Raw genomic sequence first — 18,867 nt, 5'->3', positions numbered from 1 at the left:
CCCCCCACGCAGGAGCCAATCCGCGGAGACGGGGCGGGGCCACGATCTCCATTCGCACGTTGATTGGCTGAAGGGGAGAGGGCGGGGCCATGATGGAGGGCGGGAACGAGGGAAAGGAAAATATTGTAATTGACAGGCCATTTCTCCTATCATGTGCAAGGAGGCGGTAGAACAGAGGGCAGAGGGCGGGAGCGAGGACTTACTTCTACAAGGACCAATGGGAAGCAGAGCGAATTGACTGACACATCCGACCACCTATGAATTGCAGGTAGGAAGCGGCGTCTACAAGCCCCGCCTCTTATTCCAGAGACCAATAGACTACCTGGGAACGCTTGAGCGACAGTTGAAACCGCCTCTCACACGCAGGGACAGCCGGCAACAGCGTTATTAAACGGCGGCCGGTTCCCGTCTTCCAGGAGCCCGCGCTGGGCTCTGATTGGTAGAGAAGAAGAAGATGGGCAGGGAACGCAGCCAATGAGGCGTCGAGTAGCATTGTCGCGTGCAGGCCGCTCTTTCTCCTCAGACATGGCCTCCCTCGGGTCCAGGGACCCCAACCCCCGCATCAGGCCAGCCCCAGCCGGGCGCAGTCAGGCAGGGAAGGAGCAGCAGGCGCTGAGGGGGCCACAACTGACCCTAGGCTCCCCTCCCCAACCACGTGTTCCCTGCCAGCCCCCCCTCCCACAATGCCCCTTGGCTCCAGCCCCCCCACTTCTACTAGCCCCCCCAGCCTCCCCAGGCCCCCAACTGCTACTAGCCCCCCCAGCCCCCACAATCCCCCTTGGCTCCAGCCTCCCCAGGCCCCCAACTGCAACGAGCCCCCCCAGCCCCCACAATCCCCCTTGGCTCCAGCCCCCCCCCGGCCCCCAACTGCTACTAGCCCCCTCAGCCCCCACAATCCCCCTTGGCTCCAGCCCCCCCAACTGGTACTAGCCTCCCCATCCCCCACAATCCCCCTTGGCTCCAGCCCCCCCGGCCCTCAACTGCTACTAGCATCTCAGTCCCCACAATCCCCCTTGGCTCCAGCCCCCCGAACTGGTACTAGCTCCCCCAACTGCTACTAGCCTCCCCATCCCCCACAATCCCCCTTGGCTCCAGCCCCCCCAGGCCCCCAACTGCTACTAACCGCCTCAGCCCCCACAATCCCCCTTGGCTCCAGCCCCCCCAACTGGTACTAGCCGCCTCAGCCCCCACAATCCCCCTTGGCTCCAGCCCCCCCAGCTGCTACTAGCCCCCCCAACCCCCCCAATCCCCCTTGGCTCCAGCCCCCTCAATTGCTACTAGTCCCCCTGACCCTCCCCCAGCTCCACAACCTCCTCCTGCCACCCCCATCTTCCCTGCAGCTCCCACGATTGGCCCTAATTCCCAGTTCCCACCCCGCACCTAAGGCACCGCCCCCAGTTCTCACAACCCCCCCGACATTCCCATGCTCCCCCCAGTTCCCACAACCCCCCCACACACACACCTTTGGCCCCTGCCCATAGACACCTCTCCTAGCTTCCACAAAATCCCACCCTATGCACCTCCATCTAGCCCCCTCCCAAAAATGACTCCCCCATTGACAGCAAGCCAGAGGGCAGGGAGTGGGGACGGCTGAGGTGACCCTCTCCCAGGGGGCCAGTCTCTGGGGCAGGGATCTCAAACTCAAATCGCCACAAGGGCCAGATGAGGACGAGCACATTGGCCCAAGGGCCGCATCCCTGACACCTTTTCATATGACGATACAAAAGCATAGGCAAAAATGAAGACTAATCTAATAGTCTAATCTATTAAAATTCAATGAATTCGCTTTCTTAAAACTGTAAACACTCAGCAATGCACCTCACTCAAATGACAAAACACATATGCTTTTAGAATTACTTCTGTTAAAGCCCCCACCTTTGCCCCTGCCTCACCCCCACTCCACCCCTTCCATGAGGCTCTGCCCCTGCCCCGCCTCTTCCCACCCCTTCCCCAAAGTCCCTGCCCCAACTCTTCCGCCCCCTCCCTGCCCCTATTCCAACCCCTTCCCCAAATCCCCGCCCCATCCCTGCCTCTTCTCCGCTTCCTCCCCTGAGTGCACCATGTGCCCGCTCCTCCCTCCTAGAAAGTCCTAAGTGTCGCCAAACAGCTGTTTGGCAGCAGGAGGCGCTGGGGGGGTAGGTGGAGGAGAGGGGAAGCAGCACGCTCGGGGGCAGGGCGGGGAGTGAGGGGAGCTTGGCTGCTGGTGGAGTTGGCGCCTATGGCAGGCCGCAGGAAATAATCCACAGGCCGCACGAGTTTGAGACCCCTGCTCTAGGGGATGCCTCCTGAGACCCAGTGTGGGGCTCCCCCTTTGGTGGGCATCGTGGCCTGGAGTGAATCTCCCAGGGAGCTGAGGCTCGCCCCTTTGTGTGGGGACGGGGGCCAGGTTTACACCACCCCAGCCCTCCGTCCACATGCCTGCTGAATCTGAAGCCTCAGCCCTCCTCTGTGAAACGGTGCGAGTGCTTCTTAATAACCACGTTCCAGGCTCAAGCCCCCAGCGCTGCTGGCCTCGGACGCGAACTACAGCCTGCAGCATCCTGCTGGTTTGAAGCAAAAGCGTGTATTGATCTAGTGCTGGTGAAAAGGTGCCAACAGAACAAACCTCTGAGACTTAAGTCCTCTGTCCACAGAGCAGATGCAACATGGCCAGGAGCCAGCTTAAGCTTCCCCCTTATGCCGACCTCTCAGTGGGCGAGGACCCCACCCAGCAGAGAGCAATCTCTGTGGCCGAGTCAACACTTGGCCTCTGTGCTATCAACAAGTCAGTTAGTGCCAGTCATGGTGAGTTATTTTTACAATGGGGACCCTCAGAAACTGGACTGCGACCCACAAAATATCAGTTCGATGGTAAGTACTTTCAGCCCCTATGAAACCGGTGACAAAGAGATGAAAGGCACCATTCTACATGCGCAGAGATTGTTTTTTTAAACCAAAGCTCCTACAGCAACAACCCATTTATTTTGATAGCCGAGTGTTACAACACACTGCTTGTACAAACAGATGGTTCTAGCGTGTGAATCCTTCCTCTCTGCCGATAGCGTCTCTCTGGGATTTGCAAGAAGGAGGTGTGCAATGAGCTGTAATCTCTTCACCAAGGCGGGGACATGGGTTGGGGATTCTGTAGATAGGACATCACCACAGCAGAGATAGACAACCTGAATCCAGAGGAAGAAAATCTATCATTTTAAAACCCAACCAACCATGAGGTTTTTTATTATTTCAATATCCACCGTCATCTCTGGGTCTTGTACAGCATTAGCATGTTGGTGAACAATTCCCAGGGATTCGAAAGTACTTGCTTTCTCCACCATGCATACGAGGATTGCTCACCCACACAGAAATGGAGCCACCTCTACAGTGGAAGGCAGCAGCTGCTTAACATCGAACACTGTACAGTAACTCCCCACTTAACATCCTCTCGCTTAACGTTGTTTCGACCTTAGGTCCCTGCTCAATTACAGAACATGCTCCTTTAAAGTTCTGCAATGCTTCACTATAACGTCATTTGGCTGCCTGCTTTGTCCACAGCTAGCAGGCCCCCATCTGCTCCTCTACGTCCCGCTCCCCATAGCGCCTCCTGCCCACCAGCAGACCCCATGGATCAGTGCCTTTCTCCTCCTCCCCCAGCTTCCTGCCCATGGCAATCAGCTGGCTTACAGCATTCAGGAGGCAGGGGAAGCCTGCGCGCCAAGTCCTCACTCCTCCCTCCCGAGCAGGAGTCGGGGAGGGAGGAGGAGCAAGGACATGGTGTGCGGAGTAAAGGGGGAGGAGGGGGGGAAGAAGAGGTGAGTTAAGGGTGGGGGCTTGGGAGAAGGGGTGGAGTGGGTGGGCCAAGGGTTGAGCCCCCCACCCCTGGTTCTTGCAGAGTAGAGGAAGCTGCCACTGCTGGTGTGCAACAAGTTTCTCCTAGCCTACAGCACCTTCAGCCTCCTTGCCCGCCTCATTGTCTCCAGTGCCAGTGGGCTGTCCCTGTGTGGGGTAAGGTGAGGGCACCTCCCAACTATAGTACTGTACTGTACAACAACAACAGCAAAATTTCCCTGGAACCTAACCCCCCATTTACATTCATTCTTATGGGGAAATTGGATTCGCTTAACATTCGTTTCACTTTAAGTCACATTTTTCAGGAACATAACGACAATATTAAGTGAGGAGTTACTATATCAGTTTTTGACGAAATTTTTCATCCAACTGGAACTGCAGTGTAGGTATTTAAGGAAACAGACTGTAGATTCCAGAGTTGGTAATTGGTCAGGACACGGGTTCACTGCTCCGCCTTTAGGAAGATACCATGGAATTTAATATTCAAGAACGAATGAGACCTTGGTTTTAGATCTCATTCAAATGATGGCACCTCCAACAGACCAGCCATCTATCACCAAAGCACCATGCTGGGGCGCTGGTTCATTGCTGACTAGGATAAAGAGTGCTCTGTACTAATCACCAACACCATTTTACAGATGGAGAAATCAAGGCAGCAGGAAAGTGTCAAAATGCAAAATCATGCCGTATTAGTGGCAGTTGGGCACAGAATCCAGAAGTTCTGGCTTCTACTCCTCTGCTCTAACCACAACACAGACAGGCAGGCACATTCGGATGTATGTTTTCCATTCACATGGTGAGTCAATAAGACAGTTAAAGGAAGACAATGACTCACATGAAGCTGCTCATCATCTGTTTGGTGTCCTCTGAGCTTCTGGAGTTGGCAAAGCTAATGAAGGAGCAATAGACAGCAATCCAAGCACACCACTTCAGCTAGAAACACAGAGGAACTAATGTAAGAGCCTCAAAGTGGGCACTTACGGGATCTCTCAGGATCTTCAAAATCTGATAATACTGGGCAAATCTCAGAGCTCTTTAAAACATTCATTAAACAAAGATCACAATCCCTGCTCCCTCGTGACGTTAGTTAGTATCAGTACCATTTCATCACTCGCCTAAAGTCACACAGCGAGTCAGTAGCAGAGCTAGGAAGAGGACCCTGTAGTCCTGGCTCCCAGTCCCCTGATTTAACCAATAGGACACACTCCCTCCTCCAGCCAGGAAGAGACCACAAAAGCTTTGACTCCCAGTTCCCTTTTCTACCCACTAAACACTGAACCTGGAACAGAAGTTGACTCTTTCTCTTCCAACCCTGTTTCAGTGCAATGGCTTAGACCACTCTAGGTCTCCCCCTCATCCTCCACCAAATCATTTAACATAGGGAGGCTGTGGAATCCCTGTCACTGGAGGTTTTTAAGAACAGATTAGACAAACGTTTGTCAGGGATGGTCTTGGCATACTTAATCCTGCCTCAGTGGGCTGGGGGGAGATGCACAAAGCGGGAGGGTCTTGGAGCCCAGGCTCCCACCTGAGCGGGAACGTCTACACTGCTATTCTTAGCCCTGCAGCTGAGCCAGCTGATCTGGTTCTGAGACTTGGTGCTGTGGGATTTTCATTGCAATTCAGATAGACACTAGGTGATCTCCTGAGGTCCCTCCTTGCCCAGCATTTCTAGGATTCTGTGAAAGAGCAGCCAGTTGGTTAAGGGAACAGGCACGGTGAGGCTATGGAGTGCTACAGCGCCCCGCTGCACAGATGTCCTTTATAATAAAAAGCACGCATCTCATGTTTGCTTCACCCTAGAAGGCATCTTATCTATGCAAGATCTAATGTTCATTCCTTTCCTGCTCACTTTAAGCATTAAGCCGCACATGCTGAAAATCATCCCCAGCAGGTTCATGTAATCTGGAGTGGGATCTTCCAGCGTGGGATTGTTCTCTGTAGATGGAGGCTTGTACCTACAAAGCAAGCATGAAATGGCATGTTACGAGGGGGAGTCTTAACTCACACTTGGAAATTATTAGCCCTCTTCTCCATAGGTAACGTGAAGATAAACAGGGATCTGCAGGGGTGTGGAATGGGATAAGGGGCCTTTCATCTCCAGGTCACTGGTATCAGGCCAGCCCTAGCTCAAGCAGAGTGGGTGGCTCAGGGTGGGGATAAGGAATCAAACACGGGGGCTTTCTCATCTAGAGCAGTGGTTCATATCCACCCCCAGGCCTGAGCAGCTTAGTACAACCAGGGAATGAGATATGGAGCTTTTCACCTCTGTTAACCAGGTCGAATGCTGGTAGAGAGGGACCTAAAGTCAGTCCCAACTGAGGTCAGTTCATGGGAAATGAGGTGGCAGGTTTCCGGTTGGTTGCCCGGGGGGGGTGGTCTTGGGAACAAGGATAACCTGGGGTGGGAGGTGCCAGTATCTCCACTTCCCTACTCTCTGCCATAACCCTCCGACAACTGGCCAGATTCCTGCCACCCACCCCTCAGGGTCCCGCTGGGCAACCCCACCAGACACAGAGCCCATGGCGATGACCCACCCCGCGGGGTCCCGCTGGGCAACCCCACCAGACACAGAGCCCATGGCGATGACCCACCCCGCGGGGTCCCGCTGGGCAACCCCACCAGACACAGAGCCCATGGCGATGACCCACCCCGCGGGGTCCCGCTGGGCAACCCCACCAGACACAGAGCCCATGGCGATGACCCACCCCGCGGGGTCCCGCTGGGCAACCCCACCAGACACAGGCCCCACAGTGATCGCCCCTTCCCATTTAACAGGACAATTTGCCCCTGCCCCAGGGCTTTGGTTATCAAGGGGCTGCCATGTGGGGCACGCTCCAGCCTTCCCTATGGGGCAGCGCCATGGCCTCACTACGGGGACCCCAAACCTGTCAGCTCAGGGGTTCTCAGACTTGTGTCCTGGTGACCCCCTGTCACGGAGCAAGCCTCTGAGTGCGACCCCCCCCATTGGAAACACTGTTTATCTATTTCACACCGTTATAAATGCTGGAGGCAAAGCGGGGTTGGGGGGGGCGCTGACAGCTCGTCACCGCCCGTGTAATAACCCCCAGTTTGAGAACCCCCGACCTACGCCCCGCCCGCTCCCCCCTCGCCCCGCCCGCTCACCTCAGCACCTTGTTGGGCCGCCGCGGGTCGGCCATGCTGTTGCTGGACATTTGCTCCCGGGGGGCGCGGATCGGTGTAACACCCCGCGGCCCGCAGCAATGGTTCCGGAACAGCCCCCGCCCCCCGCGCCTGGCCGGGGCGAGCCGGTCCCCGAGCCTGACCCCACGGCGGGCAGGGGACAAGGCGGAGCCAACAACGAGCCCTGCAGCCCGCGGCGGGTCCCGCTCAGAGCAGGTGGGGCCAAGCGGGGCGGAACCAAGGGAGCCGGAACCTGCGGGGCCGGGGGACGGGAATGGGAGGTGGACACGGAGGCCCCTCTCCCCGGTATTGCGTGGGGGAGAGGAAGCAAGGGGGGGCGGGGGCTGGGGGGTGAGTGAGTCTGATGGGCTGGGGAGGGCTGTGGCGGCTCGGGAGCATTTAAGGGGATGATTGAGCCTGTAATAGGCTGGGGAGGCTATAGGGGTTGGAAGGAGACTAAGGAACTGGGGGCTATAGGGGGCTCTATAGGTGCAAGGCTGGGGAGGCCACAGGGGGTCTCTGTAAGAGCTGGGTTGAAGGACGCTGCACACAGCTCTATAGGGGATGGCTCCAAATGTGTGCAGCTCCATAAGGCTCCCTGGGTCTTAATAGGATGACCTCCGCGTCCCCGCCTGCACGTCGAACCCAGCCACGGCCTAGATCTAGCGGGGGTTGGATTTTCCCTTTTCCTGCCTCCTGTGGCAGCAACAGCCACCAAATCACTTCCTTGTTGTTTTCTTACAGGATGGCACCAACTGCTTCCCCGAGCTTGTGAGCGAGTGTCTCCAGCCCGCAGGGAGATGCCCGTAAAGCTGGAGTGTGGTGAGAGATTTGTAATCTGCCCCAGCTGACCCCTATTGTGTCACGTCACCCCACCCCCACGCTTACAGAGTCCAGATCTCCCAGATTTAGCCACCTTAGGTACCGGCCGCTTGGGTCCCATCATGGCGTTTCCTGAACCAAAGCCCAAGAAGCCAGAACTGCCAAAGAAGCTGGTGCAGAATCTGGAGTGCAAACAGGGAGCAGTCAGGGCAGTGAGGTTTAATGGTGAGTGTGTCCTCACGGGCCCCATGAAGCGACTCAGTGGGCTCTAGTGGGTTGAAATGAGGGCCAGGACTCCTGGATTCTGTTCTCAGCTCTGGAAGGGGAGTGAGGTTTAGTGGTTAGAGCAATGAAGTCAGAACCGTGTGGGGCGTTTAGAGCTCTGTTGATGTCAGCAGATGTCAAAAGTCCAGACTCTTAGTGTGTTCCTTATTGTTGTGTCCTGGTAGGAATGAGGGGAGGGTGTGTCTTAGTGGAGATCTGCCCTTAGTTTCTTCCATTGTTTTGGGGGTTGGCTTGGTGGGGGCAGCTGGGAGAGCATGCATGGGACTAGCAGGGAGCCATACAGAGCAAGAGGACAGCAGGGAGAAGAGCACAGCTGTGGAGTGGAAATGCTGGATGTGGGGCTGGTGCCTCTGTGGGTTACGCTGTCCCTTTGCATCATTCTCCATCCTGTCTCCGGCAGTGGATGGAAATTACTGTCTCACCTGCGGAAGCGACAAGTCCCTGAAGCTGTGGAACCCCCACAAGGGGACCCTCCTGAAGACCTACAGCGGCCATGGCTATGAAGTGTTGGATGCGGCTGGGTAAGGGCAGGGGATGGGCTCCACTTCTCTCATAACCCAAGGCACTTCAGGATCAAACTACTTTCGAGTGTTTAGCATTCAAGTGGTTAGAGGAGGTGGGGAAGGGTAATAGCAGAGTGAGGACTTTGGGGTTCTATCCCCACCTCTGGGAGCGGGTGGTTTTTAGTGGGTTCTGCAGGAGGGACACTGCTGGGAGTCAGGACTCCTGGTTTGCAGTGTGGCACATCCCCACCTTATGCCTCAGTTTCCACCTATCCGTAAAACAGGAACAGCAATGCCAACATGCCAAAGGGATGCAAAGCCTCATAAATGCATGTCTGTAACCTCTCCCTGAGGGGTCGGATCCCCACGAAAACGCCTAACCTTGTCTCTCTGCTTCCCCTACAGCTCCTTCGATAACAGCCAGCTCTGCTCCTGCGGGGCCGACAAAACAGTCGTCCTGTGGGACGTAGCCAGTGGGCAGGTGATCCGCAAGTTCAGAGGTCACGCGGGGGTGAGGCCCGTTTGGTTACTGCAGTGCTGCTTGGGTTGGGGTGTTGCAGGCTGATGTCCGCCAGCCTGCTACATGTGGGGAATGACTTGGCTGGGTGTGGGGAGGCGCCAGGGGAGGCCCAGCTACTCTCTCCCTGTCCCACTGGGCCTTAGTGCAAGTTACAAGTGTAGCTGGCTGCCCCATCGCTTATTACATCAGGCTGGGGAGGCTTCCTTGCTCTCAGCCAGTGGGTGTGACAGATGGTGACCTTAACCCTTAGTGTTACCAGGGTGGGGACTGAATCGAGGTGTTGCTGCCTAGGGGGCACATGGACAGGTGCAGCAAATGAGTGTGGGCACGGGGGGAGGGTTATAGGATGGTGAAGCAGGTCGGGGTCACAATGAGTTGTTTGTAGGGAGCGTTGGGAGGGGAGCTGGGGGAGGCTGTGGGGAAGCTGCAGTCAGGTTCAGGAGGGGCTGAGGGGATCAGTGTGGCTTGGGGGAGATGCTAACGAGCTGGGGTGATAGCTCGGGGATGGCCCAGCGACTGCAGGGAGAGCACCCGAGGGCCATGCACCGTGTGCTGAACTTGGCCCTGGCTGTCCTTCCTGACCTGTCTCTCCATCCACAGAAGGTGAACTGCGTGCAGTTCAACGAGGAGGCCACTGTGATCCTGTCGGGTAAGCAACCCGGCTCTGAATCCCCAGCTGACTCATTGCGAGTCCTTCAGGAACTCCGGGGGCTGGCAGGGCTAGATCCTGCCAGGCTGTTACTCCGAATCTGCTCTGTGCTCTCTCCTAGGCTCAATTGATTCCAGCGTCCGCTGCTGGGACTGCCGCTCACGCAGACCCGACCCAATCCAGATCCTGGATGAAGCAAAGGACGGGGTGTCCAGCCTGAAAGTGTCAGATTACGAGATCCTCTCTGGGTGAGGGGCTCCGAGTCAGGGAGGGGGCCGTAGACCCAAGGGTGAGTTAGAACAGCCAGCGCCCCCAGGACCCAGACCAAACAACCTTCATCAGGGTAGGGAAAGGCAGGTAACCTTCCCCATCAGGGATGTGCCATCTCACGTTTGACCCTTGTGGGTTGCCACATTCGGGAATGGAGTTGGTTCAGGGGCTTGACTCCCCCCTTCTCCAGCTATATTCCCAGGAGCTGCCCTGGGAGCGCCCCAGCTGGGCCTGGGCAGTGTGTGTGTTGGAGGACTGGGCATCACATCCTCTGTACTTGCCCAGTAACCCCTTCCCCGTTGCCCCCCCCCCAGCTCTGTGGACGGCCGCGTCCGGCGCTACGACCTGCGCGCAGGGGAGCTGTACTCGGATTACGTTGGAAGTAAGTGAGAGAAAAGAGCTACCGCCAGGAGCCCTAGCCACGGAGCCTAGGCCAGAAGGGGGCACGGCGATCTTCTGGGCTCACTGCCTCTATAGCACAGGCCAGAGAACGTCCCTGGGTTCAGTCCTGCTTGTAGGAGACATCCCACCAGGACTTAAACTTGCCAGGGATAGAGAATCCCCCAAAAATGCCACATGCAGTGTGGGCAGGAATGTCCCCGTGGGATTAAGATCCCCCCACTGCTGACTGACACCAGGTGCCATGGGGGAGGGGAGCTTGGCTTGGCTGATTAAGGGGTAGGGAATGACCTCTATGGGGTGCCAGTTCCAATGCTGCTCCAACGTGGGAAACAGGCTGTCAGGGAATGTGACACAGAGACCTTCCCCTCTAGGGCCGCTGGTTCCGATCCAGCCCTAGGGCAGGCTGGGTGGAGGTTGGGGGAAATGGGTCACTGGCTCTGATGCGTCCCGAGGGCAGGGGGCTGGCTAGCCCAGAGGGAATGGGGCGCTGGCTCTGATCCAGCCCCAGGGCAGAGGGCAGGCTGGCTCAGCTTTTACCCAGCACCCCCCTCTGTGCCAACTCCTGGTTTCCATCAGCTCCAGCATCTGCTGCTTTGTCCTTGCAGGTCCTGTCACCAGCGTGTGTTTCAGCAAGGACGGGCAGTGCACGCTGGCTGCCAGCCTGGACTCCACCCTGCGTCTGCTGGACAAGGACACCGGGGAGCTGCTGGGAGAGTACGTGCCCCCCTCGCCTTCTGGCCAGGAGCAGTCATTGTTGGGGAGACACACACACACACCCCCCTCACAGAGCTGGGGCTTAACATGGGGGCTCAGCTAGTCCCTGGACCCTTATTGCACCAGAGTCTCATGCTCGCTCTCTCTGGGGCAGCCCCTCCTTGAGTCTTGGGTCTCAGACAGATACTGCCTGCTCTGGGGGTCAGCGACTAACTCTGAGCTCTCCCCTCCCCCCGCACTGCAGCCCCCCAGCCTAACCCCTCAGGCCCAGCCCCTGAAAGATATTTAGGCACCTGCCTCACTGAAATCCAGGGCCACTGGTCCCTCAGGAGGGGCCGCTCGCTGCACTAGGGCCCTGTACACAAGGAAAGGTGGCTTTGGGCCAGCCTGGGGCACCCATGGTGTAATCCGGCAGGGGTACAGCAGCAGGGATTTCCCCGTTCTCCCCCATGCAGACCCTGTCTGGTCTGTTCCGCTCTAGATACACCGGCCACAAGAACACTGCCTACAAGCTGGATTGCTGCCTGAGTGAGAAGGACACGCACGTGGCCAGCTGCTCGGAGGACGGGAAGGTGTATTTCTGGGACCTGGTTGAGGTGAGGGGGGGGGCTGTGCAGGGCAAGTCTAGCCCACAGCGGGCAGAGGCCCCACTCCTTGCCATGGGGGTCGGGCCCCTCCTTTCCTAGCTACCCACGTTCTCACTGGGGGGTCTTTCCTCCCCCCACAGGGCTCCCTGCCGCTGAGCCTGCCCGTCGGTAAAGGCGTGGTCCAGTCCCTGTCCTTCCACCCCAGCGAGCCCGGCCTGCTCACCGCCACTGAGGGGCGCGTGCAGTTCTGGAGAGAGGAGTCCCACACGGCAGGGGAGCAGCCACCAGGCTGTTGAGCTGGAGCATCAGGCGTCCCTCCCTCCAAACACACACGGACTCAGCCTTGGGGCAGCTGCTTTATTGAGCCATGTCTCCGAGTCGGGGCGGCCGGGACTCTACAGACTCTGTGGGGGAGCAGCAGCAGCAGCGAGCCCCAGAGCAGGGCAAGCAGGAGTGGGGTGAGCCCGCCTTCTTGCCCTACGCATGCAGGAGTCATGGGCCTGCCCAGCACCGCTCTACCAACCAGTGACCCTACAATCCCCATCTAACTGCCTGGCCCCCCGCCATCACCCCACACTCCATGGGGCGGTTGGACACAGCCACAGCTCGCTCGGAGGGCCTGGGAGACTTCAGAAGACACTAGGAGCTAACGTTATTAGGGAGACACCCCCCTAACGCCCCAAGGGCTCTGATCATCCTCTGTCTGGGACTTTTAAAAGAAAAAATCTTCCTCAAAATCCATCCCCCAGGGCCTGGGCCCAGCTACTGCTGCTAGGCTCCTTTCCATCTGTCAAGTACCCCGCAGTGACCCCCCCCGCCCCCCTTGCTTCAGCCTCAGCTGTCCCTGGTCCGTTCGAGCGCCCCACGAGGAAACTGACACCTGGGCACCAGGTCCAGACAGGAGCTAACTCTGTTTTCCCTGCTGCAGATGCTGCTCTTGAAGAGCAGCGGCCAATAAATCACTCCTAGGCAGGGGTGGGCAGGCGCCGGAGCTCAGCACTGCGGGCAGTTCTCTCTCCACTGCAGAAGGGGGTGTTCCTAGCGCAGATTAGAACAGCAGGTGCCCGGGCTCTCCCCATGGGGGCACAGCTCACATTCCCCCCAGGCTGCCCTTGCGACTGTGCTCGGGGCATTCTCCCCTCGGGGTCGCAGGGCGCGGAACACGCAGCAGTGTGGGTTTAACGCAGCTCAGCCACTGATGCACAAGGGGAGCCGGGGGTGAGCTGCTAACCCCCGTTGAAAGCCGGCCAGCCGGATCTTCGCAGCTGGTTTCACCTGAGGTTAACACCCGGGGTAGGGCAGATGTCCTGACCAGGTGGGATGGGAACACAGGGAACATTTTCTTTCTCAAAAGCCGAATAATAAAATCATGTTTGTTAAAACTTGCCATGCATCAGCAGACCTGGGCCCGGGCCTGGCCATGCTGCCCCCAGCCACCCAAAGTGTCCAATCACTAAACAAACAACTGGAGGGAAGAACAGGCCCCAGCACAAGTCCATGGGGCCCAAGGTGGATGCGGGTATGGGGGTCTGGAGGTGCCAGGTTCTGCCAACACCCTGGGGGGAGCTGGTCACAACCCTACCCTCACCTAACAGCCCAATACACTGAGCATCACAGCCCCTGAGGGCAGGCAAGGCCACCCCCATTCTCCGGGGGGTCGGGGATCACCCAACCAGTCAGCGGCAGAGCTGGGACTTGAACCCAGGAGTCCTGACACTCAGGCACGCCCCAGCCCTTGTGAATTTGGAAGCAGGGTGTTAAAGAGAGGGACAGGGATAAAGCCAGACTCTCCCCCACCTCCCTGGGATCCCAGGGCAAGCCCAGCACAGCCACAGGGCAGAGGTGGGGGCAGGTGCAGTGTCTGGTGACAGGCGGGGGTATGAACCCATTTGCTCCTGGGGCCTAGGACTCCCCTCCCCATCTGGACTCTGCACACTGCGTCCCAGGCCAGGGCCCTGCTGGGCCAGGGGTCTCAGTCATGCTGCTTCTCGGAGCCGAAGGCGCTGGCTTTCTGGGCGAAGGTCTCGGCCACCAGCAGCGGGAAAACCAGGGAGGCGTCGGCATAAACCTGCCACCGGGAGAGCGAGTGGGGACGTGAGTGCAGGCACCCAGATCCTATACCCCCGCCATGCCGCCATCCCCCAATCCCTCCAGCTCCCCGTCCCCCAACACGGCCCACACCCCCACCCTCCAGCTCGCCACACCAACCTTCACTGGCTTGGCGTCCATGCGGATCTTCCCCCAGGATACCGCCTCGTCTGGCCGCGCCCCTGAGTCGGAGCCGTCGAACTCCTGTGCCGTGTTAACGTAGACGGCGTAGTCGGCACCGTTTCTCTGCAAGGCGGAGAGAGAGGGAGTGTGACACCAGGGCGGGTTTCTCCCAGCCCGCTCCCCCAAGCATGACGGGGGGAGGGAATGTGCAGTTTGAGGTGATAAATTTAATCCCCAATTAAATGTTGGACCTAAAGCTATGGCACCACTCTTAGATACACCTAGGTTAACACACATGAGCCCAGTCAGCAGGGACACACCCACCCACCCACCATCCCAGGCCGCAGCAGGGGTCCCAGCCTGAGCCCTCCCTCACCATCAGGTTGGCGTTGGCGATGTGGTGCTTGACCAGCCCCCCTCCCAGGATGATCATGCCCGTCTTCTTGGCGAAGATGGCCTGGGTGTTGATCAGCCGGAGATCTGCCAGGAGAAAGAGCCAAGGTGACCCCCTTCTTCCTGCACCCTCTCCCACCCAGGAATAGGACCAGGAGTCCTGCCCCGCCCCCTCCTCTGCCTTAACCATTAAATCCCCCTGCCCTCCCCCAGCTGGGCTAGAACCCAGAAGCCCCTCCTCGCCTTGTCTGGGGTGGGAGGTCTCAGCAGGGTGACAATCTGTATGCTCTTCGGTAATGCAGAGAGGGTTCCCAACAGCTCGGTATGAAGGGGGTCCCCCCCCCACTAGGAATCTTCCCCAGCACTGCAGGGAGGGGGCCTGCAATTCCTGCCCAGTCTAAGCCAGGGGGCTGGGAGGGGGGTGCTGCAGAGAAAGGACAATGCCTGTGGGGAGGGAGACAACCACCTTCCACGATGTCCAGCACCAAACCCGGGTTCTTGTAGGAGTGGAAGAAGATCATGTCCCCCAGGGATCCATCCGTCAGGGCTGGGCTCAGTACCGGGATGTTGTTCTGCAAAGGGGCATGAGTGGGGCAGGGAGTGTGGGGTGGGGCAGAGGAGACGGGAGGGGGAGTTTGCATTAGATCCTCCATGGAAATTAACTGAGGGTGTGGGAGGTAAAGCAACACCCTTGTGGGGGAGAGTCTCCCTCAAAGTAGTGTTTGTGGAGGAGCAGGGCCACTATATTATGGTAGAGCCTAGACCTCCACCCAACTGAGATTGGGGCCCCCGCCATGCCAGGTGCTGCACAGACCCCCCCCCACCTTTCCCTCACTGAGATCAGGGCCCCTGTCATGTCAGGTACTGCGTGGACATATAGCAAGAGATGGTCCCTGCCCCCAAAGAGCTCACAATCTGAAGAGACAAAGGGTAGGAAGGGAAACTGAGGCACAGAGAGGGGAAGGGACTTGCCCAAGGCTACCCAGTGGCAGAGCTGGGAACAGACTCCAGCTCTCCTAGTCTGCCCAGCACTCGCCCCACTGGGAAACGCTGCCTCTCGCGCAAGGAAAGACTGAAGGTGCCGAATACCGAGCTTGGCTTGATGACAACCACGGAGGGTGGGAGTTAGAGGGGGCAGCTGGGGTCATGGGGTGGGAGAAATTTGTTCCCCCGTGATGTGTGTAGGGCTGTGGATTTGCCCCCCAGGCTGAAGTCCGAGGGAACAGGCTGCTGATCCCCCCTCAGACCGGGTGGGACCCAGGGGGCCATTGTTATCTAGCCTGCTCTTAAAGGGGCAGCACTCCGACCAGCCAGTCACCCAGGCTCTCCCAGAGAGGGACTCGGGGGGGTGGGGGTGGATGGCAGTGTGGTTCAGCTAACAGTCAATCCTAGCCCAGAAAGGGTTAGCCAGAACCCCAGTGGGAAAACAGGACCCCCCCCCAATTTCCCCCCCACCCCAACTGACCTTCTGTGCCCAGTAATAGACCGATTCAGGGTTGTTTATTTCCTTGCCCAGTCGTGCGATCATCTTGGACGGGGTCCATTTCACAGCCTGCAGGACCCAGGGGTCAAAGCTGTGGTGAAACCCCCCTTCTCCTGCCTGGGTGACGCAACCTGACCTCCGCCCCCCACTCAGAGGGAGTCATCAACGTTCATGGGCTCATCCTCCAGCTCTCCCCATTACGGTACAGATAGGGAAACTGAGGCACAGAGGGACGTGACTCTCCCAAGGAGTAAAACCCAAGAGTCTTGACTCCCAGTGCCCACCCACCCACTCTCTGCTCAACTCACTAGACCCCCAACTCCATTCCCAGAGCCATTCCCCTTTCTCTAACCACTCCCTTCCCATCTACATATGCCAAGTATTTTGGTGAGGGGGGAGGGTGTTGGGGGTGTTCAGTAGGGATCAGGTCAGAGACTTTCCCAGCATCCTACAGGCCCAGCACCATCCCTCCCCCGGGACACGGCCTCCCCTGATGCTTCCCCCACCCCCGGCTCTCACCTCCATGTTCTGCTCAGCGACCATCTGGTCCAGGATGGGCATAAGCCAGTCTTCGAACTTGCAGTAGTTGTCGTTGGGCACCAGCAGGTTCCCGATCCTGGAGAAAAACAAGCAGGTTCAGCCCCCGGCCCCCCCAAAACCAGCTGGACTCAGCCTCTCCACGAGCCCCGCTCTGTCCCAAGGAACAGGGACACAGCTGGCATTTCCTGAACCCCACAGATAGGAGGTGGGGAGAGCAGAGAGGATCCTGGCGGAGTGGCTGGGAGCAGGAAATGGAGCCTTTCACCTCTAGAGCATCAGTTCCTGACCCCCAGCCTCCCCACTCTAACCCCTAGACCCCACTCTGCTCCCAAACCTGGGACAGAACCCAGGAGTCCTGGCTCCCATCCCCCACTACTCTAACCACTAAATCCCACTCCCCTCCCAGAGAACCCAGGAGTGTGCCCTCCTGGCTAGACTGGAGCAGCCCCCCTGACCCCCCTGTACCTGTTGATCCCGCTCTGCCGAAGCTCCTTCCCCCGCAGGCTGAACTCCCCCACGTAGGTAGGTGCCAGGCATTTGATGAGATCCTCTTCCACGCCACCTGCTGTGGTGACCAGCACATCCACCTGCACAGCACAGGGACCTCGGCCCGTCAGAACCCCCTGCCCTGGGACCCCAGTGCTGGGAGCCCCGAGCTGAAGGGGCGGGGGGGTGGCCGATGTCGGAGCCCAGCACTGGGTTAAGGGGGGATATGGCAGCAGCCTGGGTGTCAGAGCCTGGCACCGGGAGGGGCCCTCAGGTGCTCAGTGCCACGGGAGCACAAGGGACACGGGGGGGGGGGGGGACAGTGCTCAGCGACCGGGGGGAGGGGCCGGAGCCAGGGCCATACCATGTTGTGCTGCACCAGGTAGCGGATGGTCTCGCGGATGCCCGAGCTGATGAGGTTGGAGGTGTACCCCAGGAAGATGGTGCAGCCCGAGGGCTGCCGGCGGCAGGGGTTCAGGTCGGCGTGGGTCTCCTCCTCCTCGCCCAGCGGCTCCAGCTTCGCCGCGATCTGGGAACCGGAGCAGCCACATGTCAGGGGCACCCGGTCTGGCGGGTCGGGGCACTCACCCCCCCCCCGCACAGGTGCCCAAGCTACCGGCCCCCATCCTCTGGCTCTCCTGTTAGCAGCCTCAAGGAGCAAAAGGGACATGGAGAAACTGAGGCACAGAGCGGGGCAGTGGCTTGCCCGCGGCAGAGAGGTACAGAACCCAGGCGCCCTGGCTCCCAGCCCCCCCTCACCATCCTGTTGATCTCCTGCACGGCCTGCCCGAAGCTGGTGGCCTGGAAGCCGGTGGTGAGGTAGGACTGGAGCAGGGCGCGGTGATCCAGCCCGCGGTCGAAGTCGTAGCCCCGCACCTGCAGGCTCTCCTCGGGCAGCCCGGCGCTGGGCTTCAGCACGGCCGCCACGGCCGCGGCCGGGAACCGCTCCCCGGGGCTCTCCATGGAGCCGGAGCCGGAGCCGGAGCCCGCGCGGCTCTGGGGGGACGGGGAGAGACAGGGCGGGTCACGGACCGGGCAGGGGCGGCGGCTCGCCAGGCCCCCGAGCGAGCCCCGCCCCCAAGCGAGCCCGCCCTCCCCGCTCCGAGCCCCGCCCCCAAGCGAGCCCGCCCTCCCCGCTCCGAGCCCCCGAGCGAGCCCCGCCCTCCCCCGCTCCGCGCTCTCGTGCGAGCCCCACCCCCGCTCCAGGCCCCCGGGGAGCGCCACAGAAACCCGCCCCAGCTCCGCCGCAGCCCCCGGACCGGCTGGCTCGTACCGGCGCCTCAGGCCCCCGCTAGCCCCGACACCGGACTGCTGCGCCTGGCCGCCGCCATGTTGACCCCGGCCGTCTACGGCAGCTCCGCTGGGTCACGCATGCGCCTCGGGGAGGAGCGCGTCCGTACTGCTGGACGCTGCCATCTTGACCCTCAACTTCCGCAGCGCTGGATCCGTACGTGTGGGAGACGCCATCTTGAAGAGAAGCCGGGTACGGCGGCCCTCAAGGGTCAAGTGTTCTCCAACTCCAACAGCCTCCTAGCTTAGGGCATCTGCAGAGGTTTCCAATGGGCCAGGCTCAGGCCCGACAAGGAGCAGCCCCCTACCCCGGCCCACAGTGCACCCCTATATAGCTGCCCTATACCTAGAATTGCCAACCCTCCAGGATCGTCCTGGAGTCTACAATAATTAAAGACGAATCTTTCATTAAAGAGTATATTGTGATGAATCCTCCGGGAATACATCCAACCAAAATTGGCAACCCTATCTATACCAGGCCAGGCCAGTTAAATCAGATCAGCTTCCCCTTGTGTGGATGCAGGTCTGGCACTACTATTCCTGCATGGGAAGGGGAATAAGCTACACCAGCATAAGGCACCTTTATCCCAGTGTAACTGTGTCAACTCTAGGGGTTGTCCCCATTTAGGTCATCTGGGGGACAGAACCAGCATCCTGTGCGTGTAGATGCATGAGCTGTGCATGTAGCTCACAAAAGCTTATGCTCTACTAAATTTGTTAGTCTCTAAGGTGCCACAAGTCCT

The 18,867-nt window shown here is 59.1% G+C and overlaps 4 protein-coding genes across 7 annotated transcripts in view; 2 read left to right on the top strand and 2 right to left on the bottom strand.

Moving 5' to 3' along the window:
• Positions 1 to 2,939: 2,939 nt before the first annotated feature.
• LOC119845754 (PAT complex subunit Asterix) lies at positions 2,940 to 7,105 on the bottom strand. The gene is made up of 4 exons (XM_038378456.2): positions 6,952 to 7,105; positions 5,678 to 5,783; positions 4,661 to 4,758; positions 2,940 to 3,158 (listed from the first exon to the last, which is right to left on the bottom strand). Exons 1-4 carry the CDS (start codon positions 6,999 to 7,001, stop codon positions 3,092 to 3,094), a joined length of 321 nt encoding a protein of 106 aa, XP_038234384.1. The 5' UTR covers positions 7,002 to 7,105; the 3' UTR covers positions 2,940 to 3,091.
• Positions 7,072 to 13,196, top strand: LOC119845752 (WD repeat domain-containing protein 83). 2 transcript variants are annotated; one of them, XM_043506924.1, is made up of 10 exons: positions 7,072 to 7,185; positions 7,860 to 8,016; positions 8,477 to 8,597; positions 8,985 to 9,090; positions 9,700 to 9,748; positions 9,870 to 9,996; positions 10,333 to 10,400; positions 11,026 to 11,134; positions 11,616 to 11,730; positions 11,862 to 13,196. In XM_043506924.1, the coding sequence occupies exons 2-10, from the start codon at positions 7,914 to 7,916 to the stop codon at positions 12,015 to 12,017; spliced, it is 954 nt and encodes a 317-aa protein (XP_043362859.1). In that variant the 5' UTR covers positions 7,072 to 7,185; positions 7,860 to 7,913; the 3' UTR covers positions 12,018 to 13,196. The 2 variants fall into 2 exon arrangements, with proteins under 2 accessions (XP_043362859.1, XP_043362860.1); XM_043506925.1 differs by lacking the exon at positions 7,072 to 7,185 and adding an exon at positions 7,244 to 7,320.
• On the bottom strand, positions 12,444 to 18,216 carry DHPS (deoxyhypusine synthase). 3 transcript variants are annotated; one of them, XR_006278420.1, is made up of 11 exons: positions 18,108 to 18,216; positions 17,594 to 17,830; positions 17,199 to 17,363; positions 16,814 to 16,935; positions 16,328 to 16,424; positions 15,791 to 15,877; positions 14,792 to 14,897; positions 14,309 to 14,412; positions 13,930 to 14,055; positions 13,318 to 13,789; positions 12,444 to 13,277 (listed from the first exon to the last, which is right to left on the bottom strand). XR_006278420.1 is itself a non-coding variant. In XM_038378446.2 (10 exons), the coding sequence occupies exons 2-10, from the start codon at positions 17,795 to 17,797 to the stop codon at positions 13,694 to 13,696; spliced, it is 1,107 nt and encodes a 368-aa protein (XP_038234374.1). In that variant the 5' UTR covers positions 17,798 to 17,830; positions 18,108 to 18,216; the 3' UTR covers positions 12,444 to 13,693. The 3 variants fall into 3 exon arrangements, 2 of the variants coding, with proteins under 2 accessions (XP_038234374.1, XP_038234375.1); XM_038378446.2 differs by having other exon boundaries at positions 12,444 to 13,789; XM_038378447.2 differs by lacking the exon at positions 15,791 to 15,877 and having other exon boundaries at positions 12,444 to 13,789.
• The window catches only part of LOC119845753 (guanine nucleotide-binding protein G(I)/G(S)/G(O) subunit gamma-7-like), a 6,694-nt gene continuing 6,011 nt past the window's right edge, over positions 18,185 to 18,867 (top strand). Inside the window, exon 1 of the mRNA XM_038378455.2 lies at positions 18,185 to 18,317. The gene's annotated coding sequence lies outside the window, so the exon portion shown is untranslated. The remainder of the gene's footprint in view (positions 18,318 to 18,867) is intronic.

Source organism: Dermochelys coriacea, chromosome 20 (genome assembly GCF_009764565.3).
Source record: "Dermochelys coriacea isolate rDerCor1 chromosome 20, rDerCor1.pri.v4, whole genome shotgun sequence".
In the NCBI taxonomy this organism is placed as follows: domain Eukaryota; kingdom Metazoa; phylum Chordata; order Testudines; family Dermochelyidae; genus Dermochelys; species Dermochelys coriacea.
Note: the sequence above shows the minus strand (reverse complement) of the source record. Positions and strands in the feature narration are given on the sequence as shown.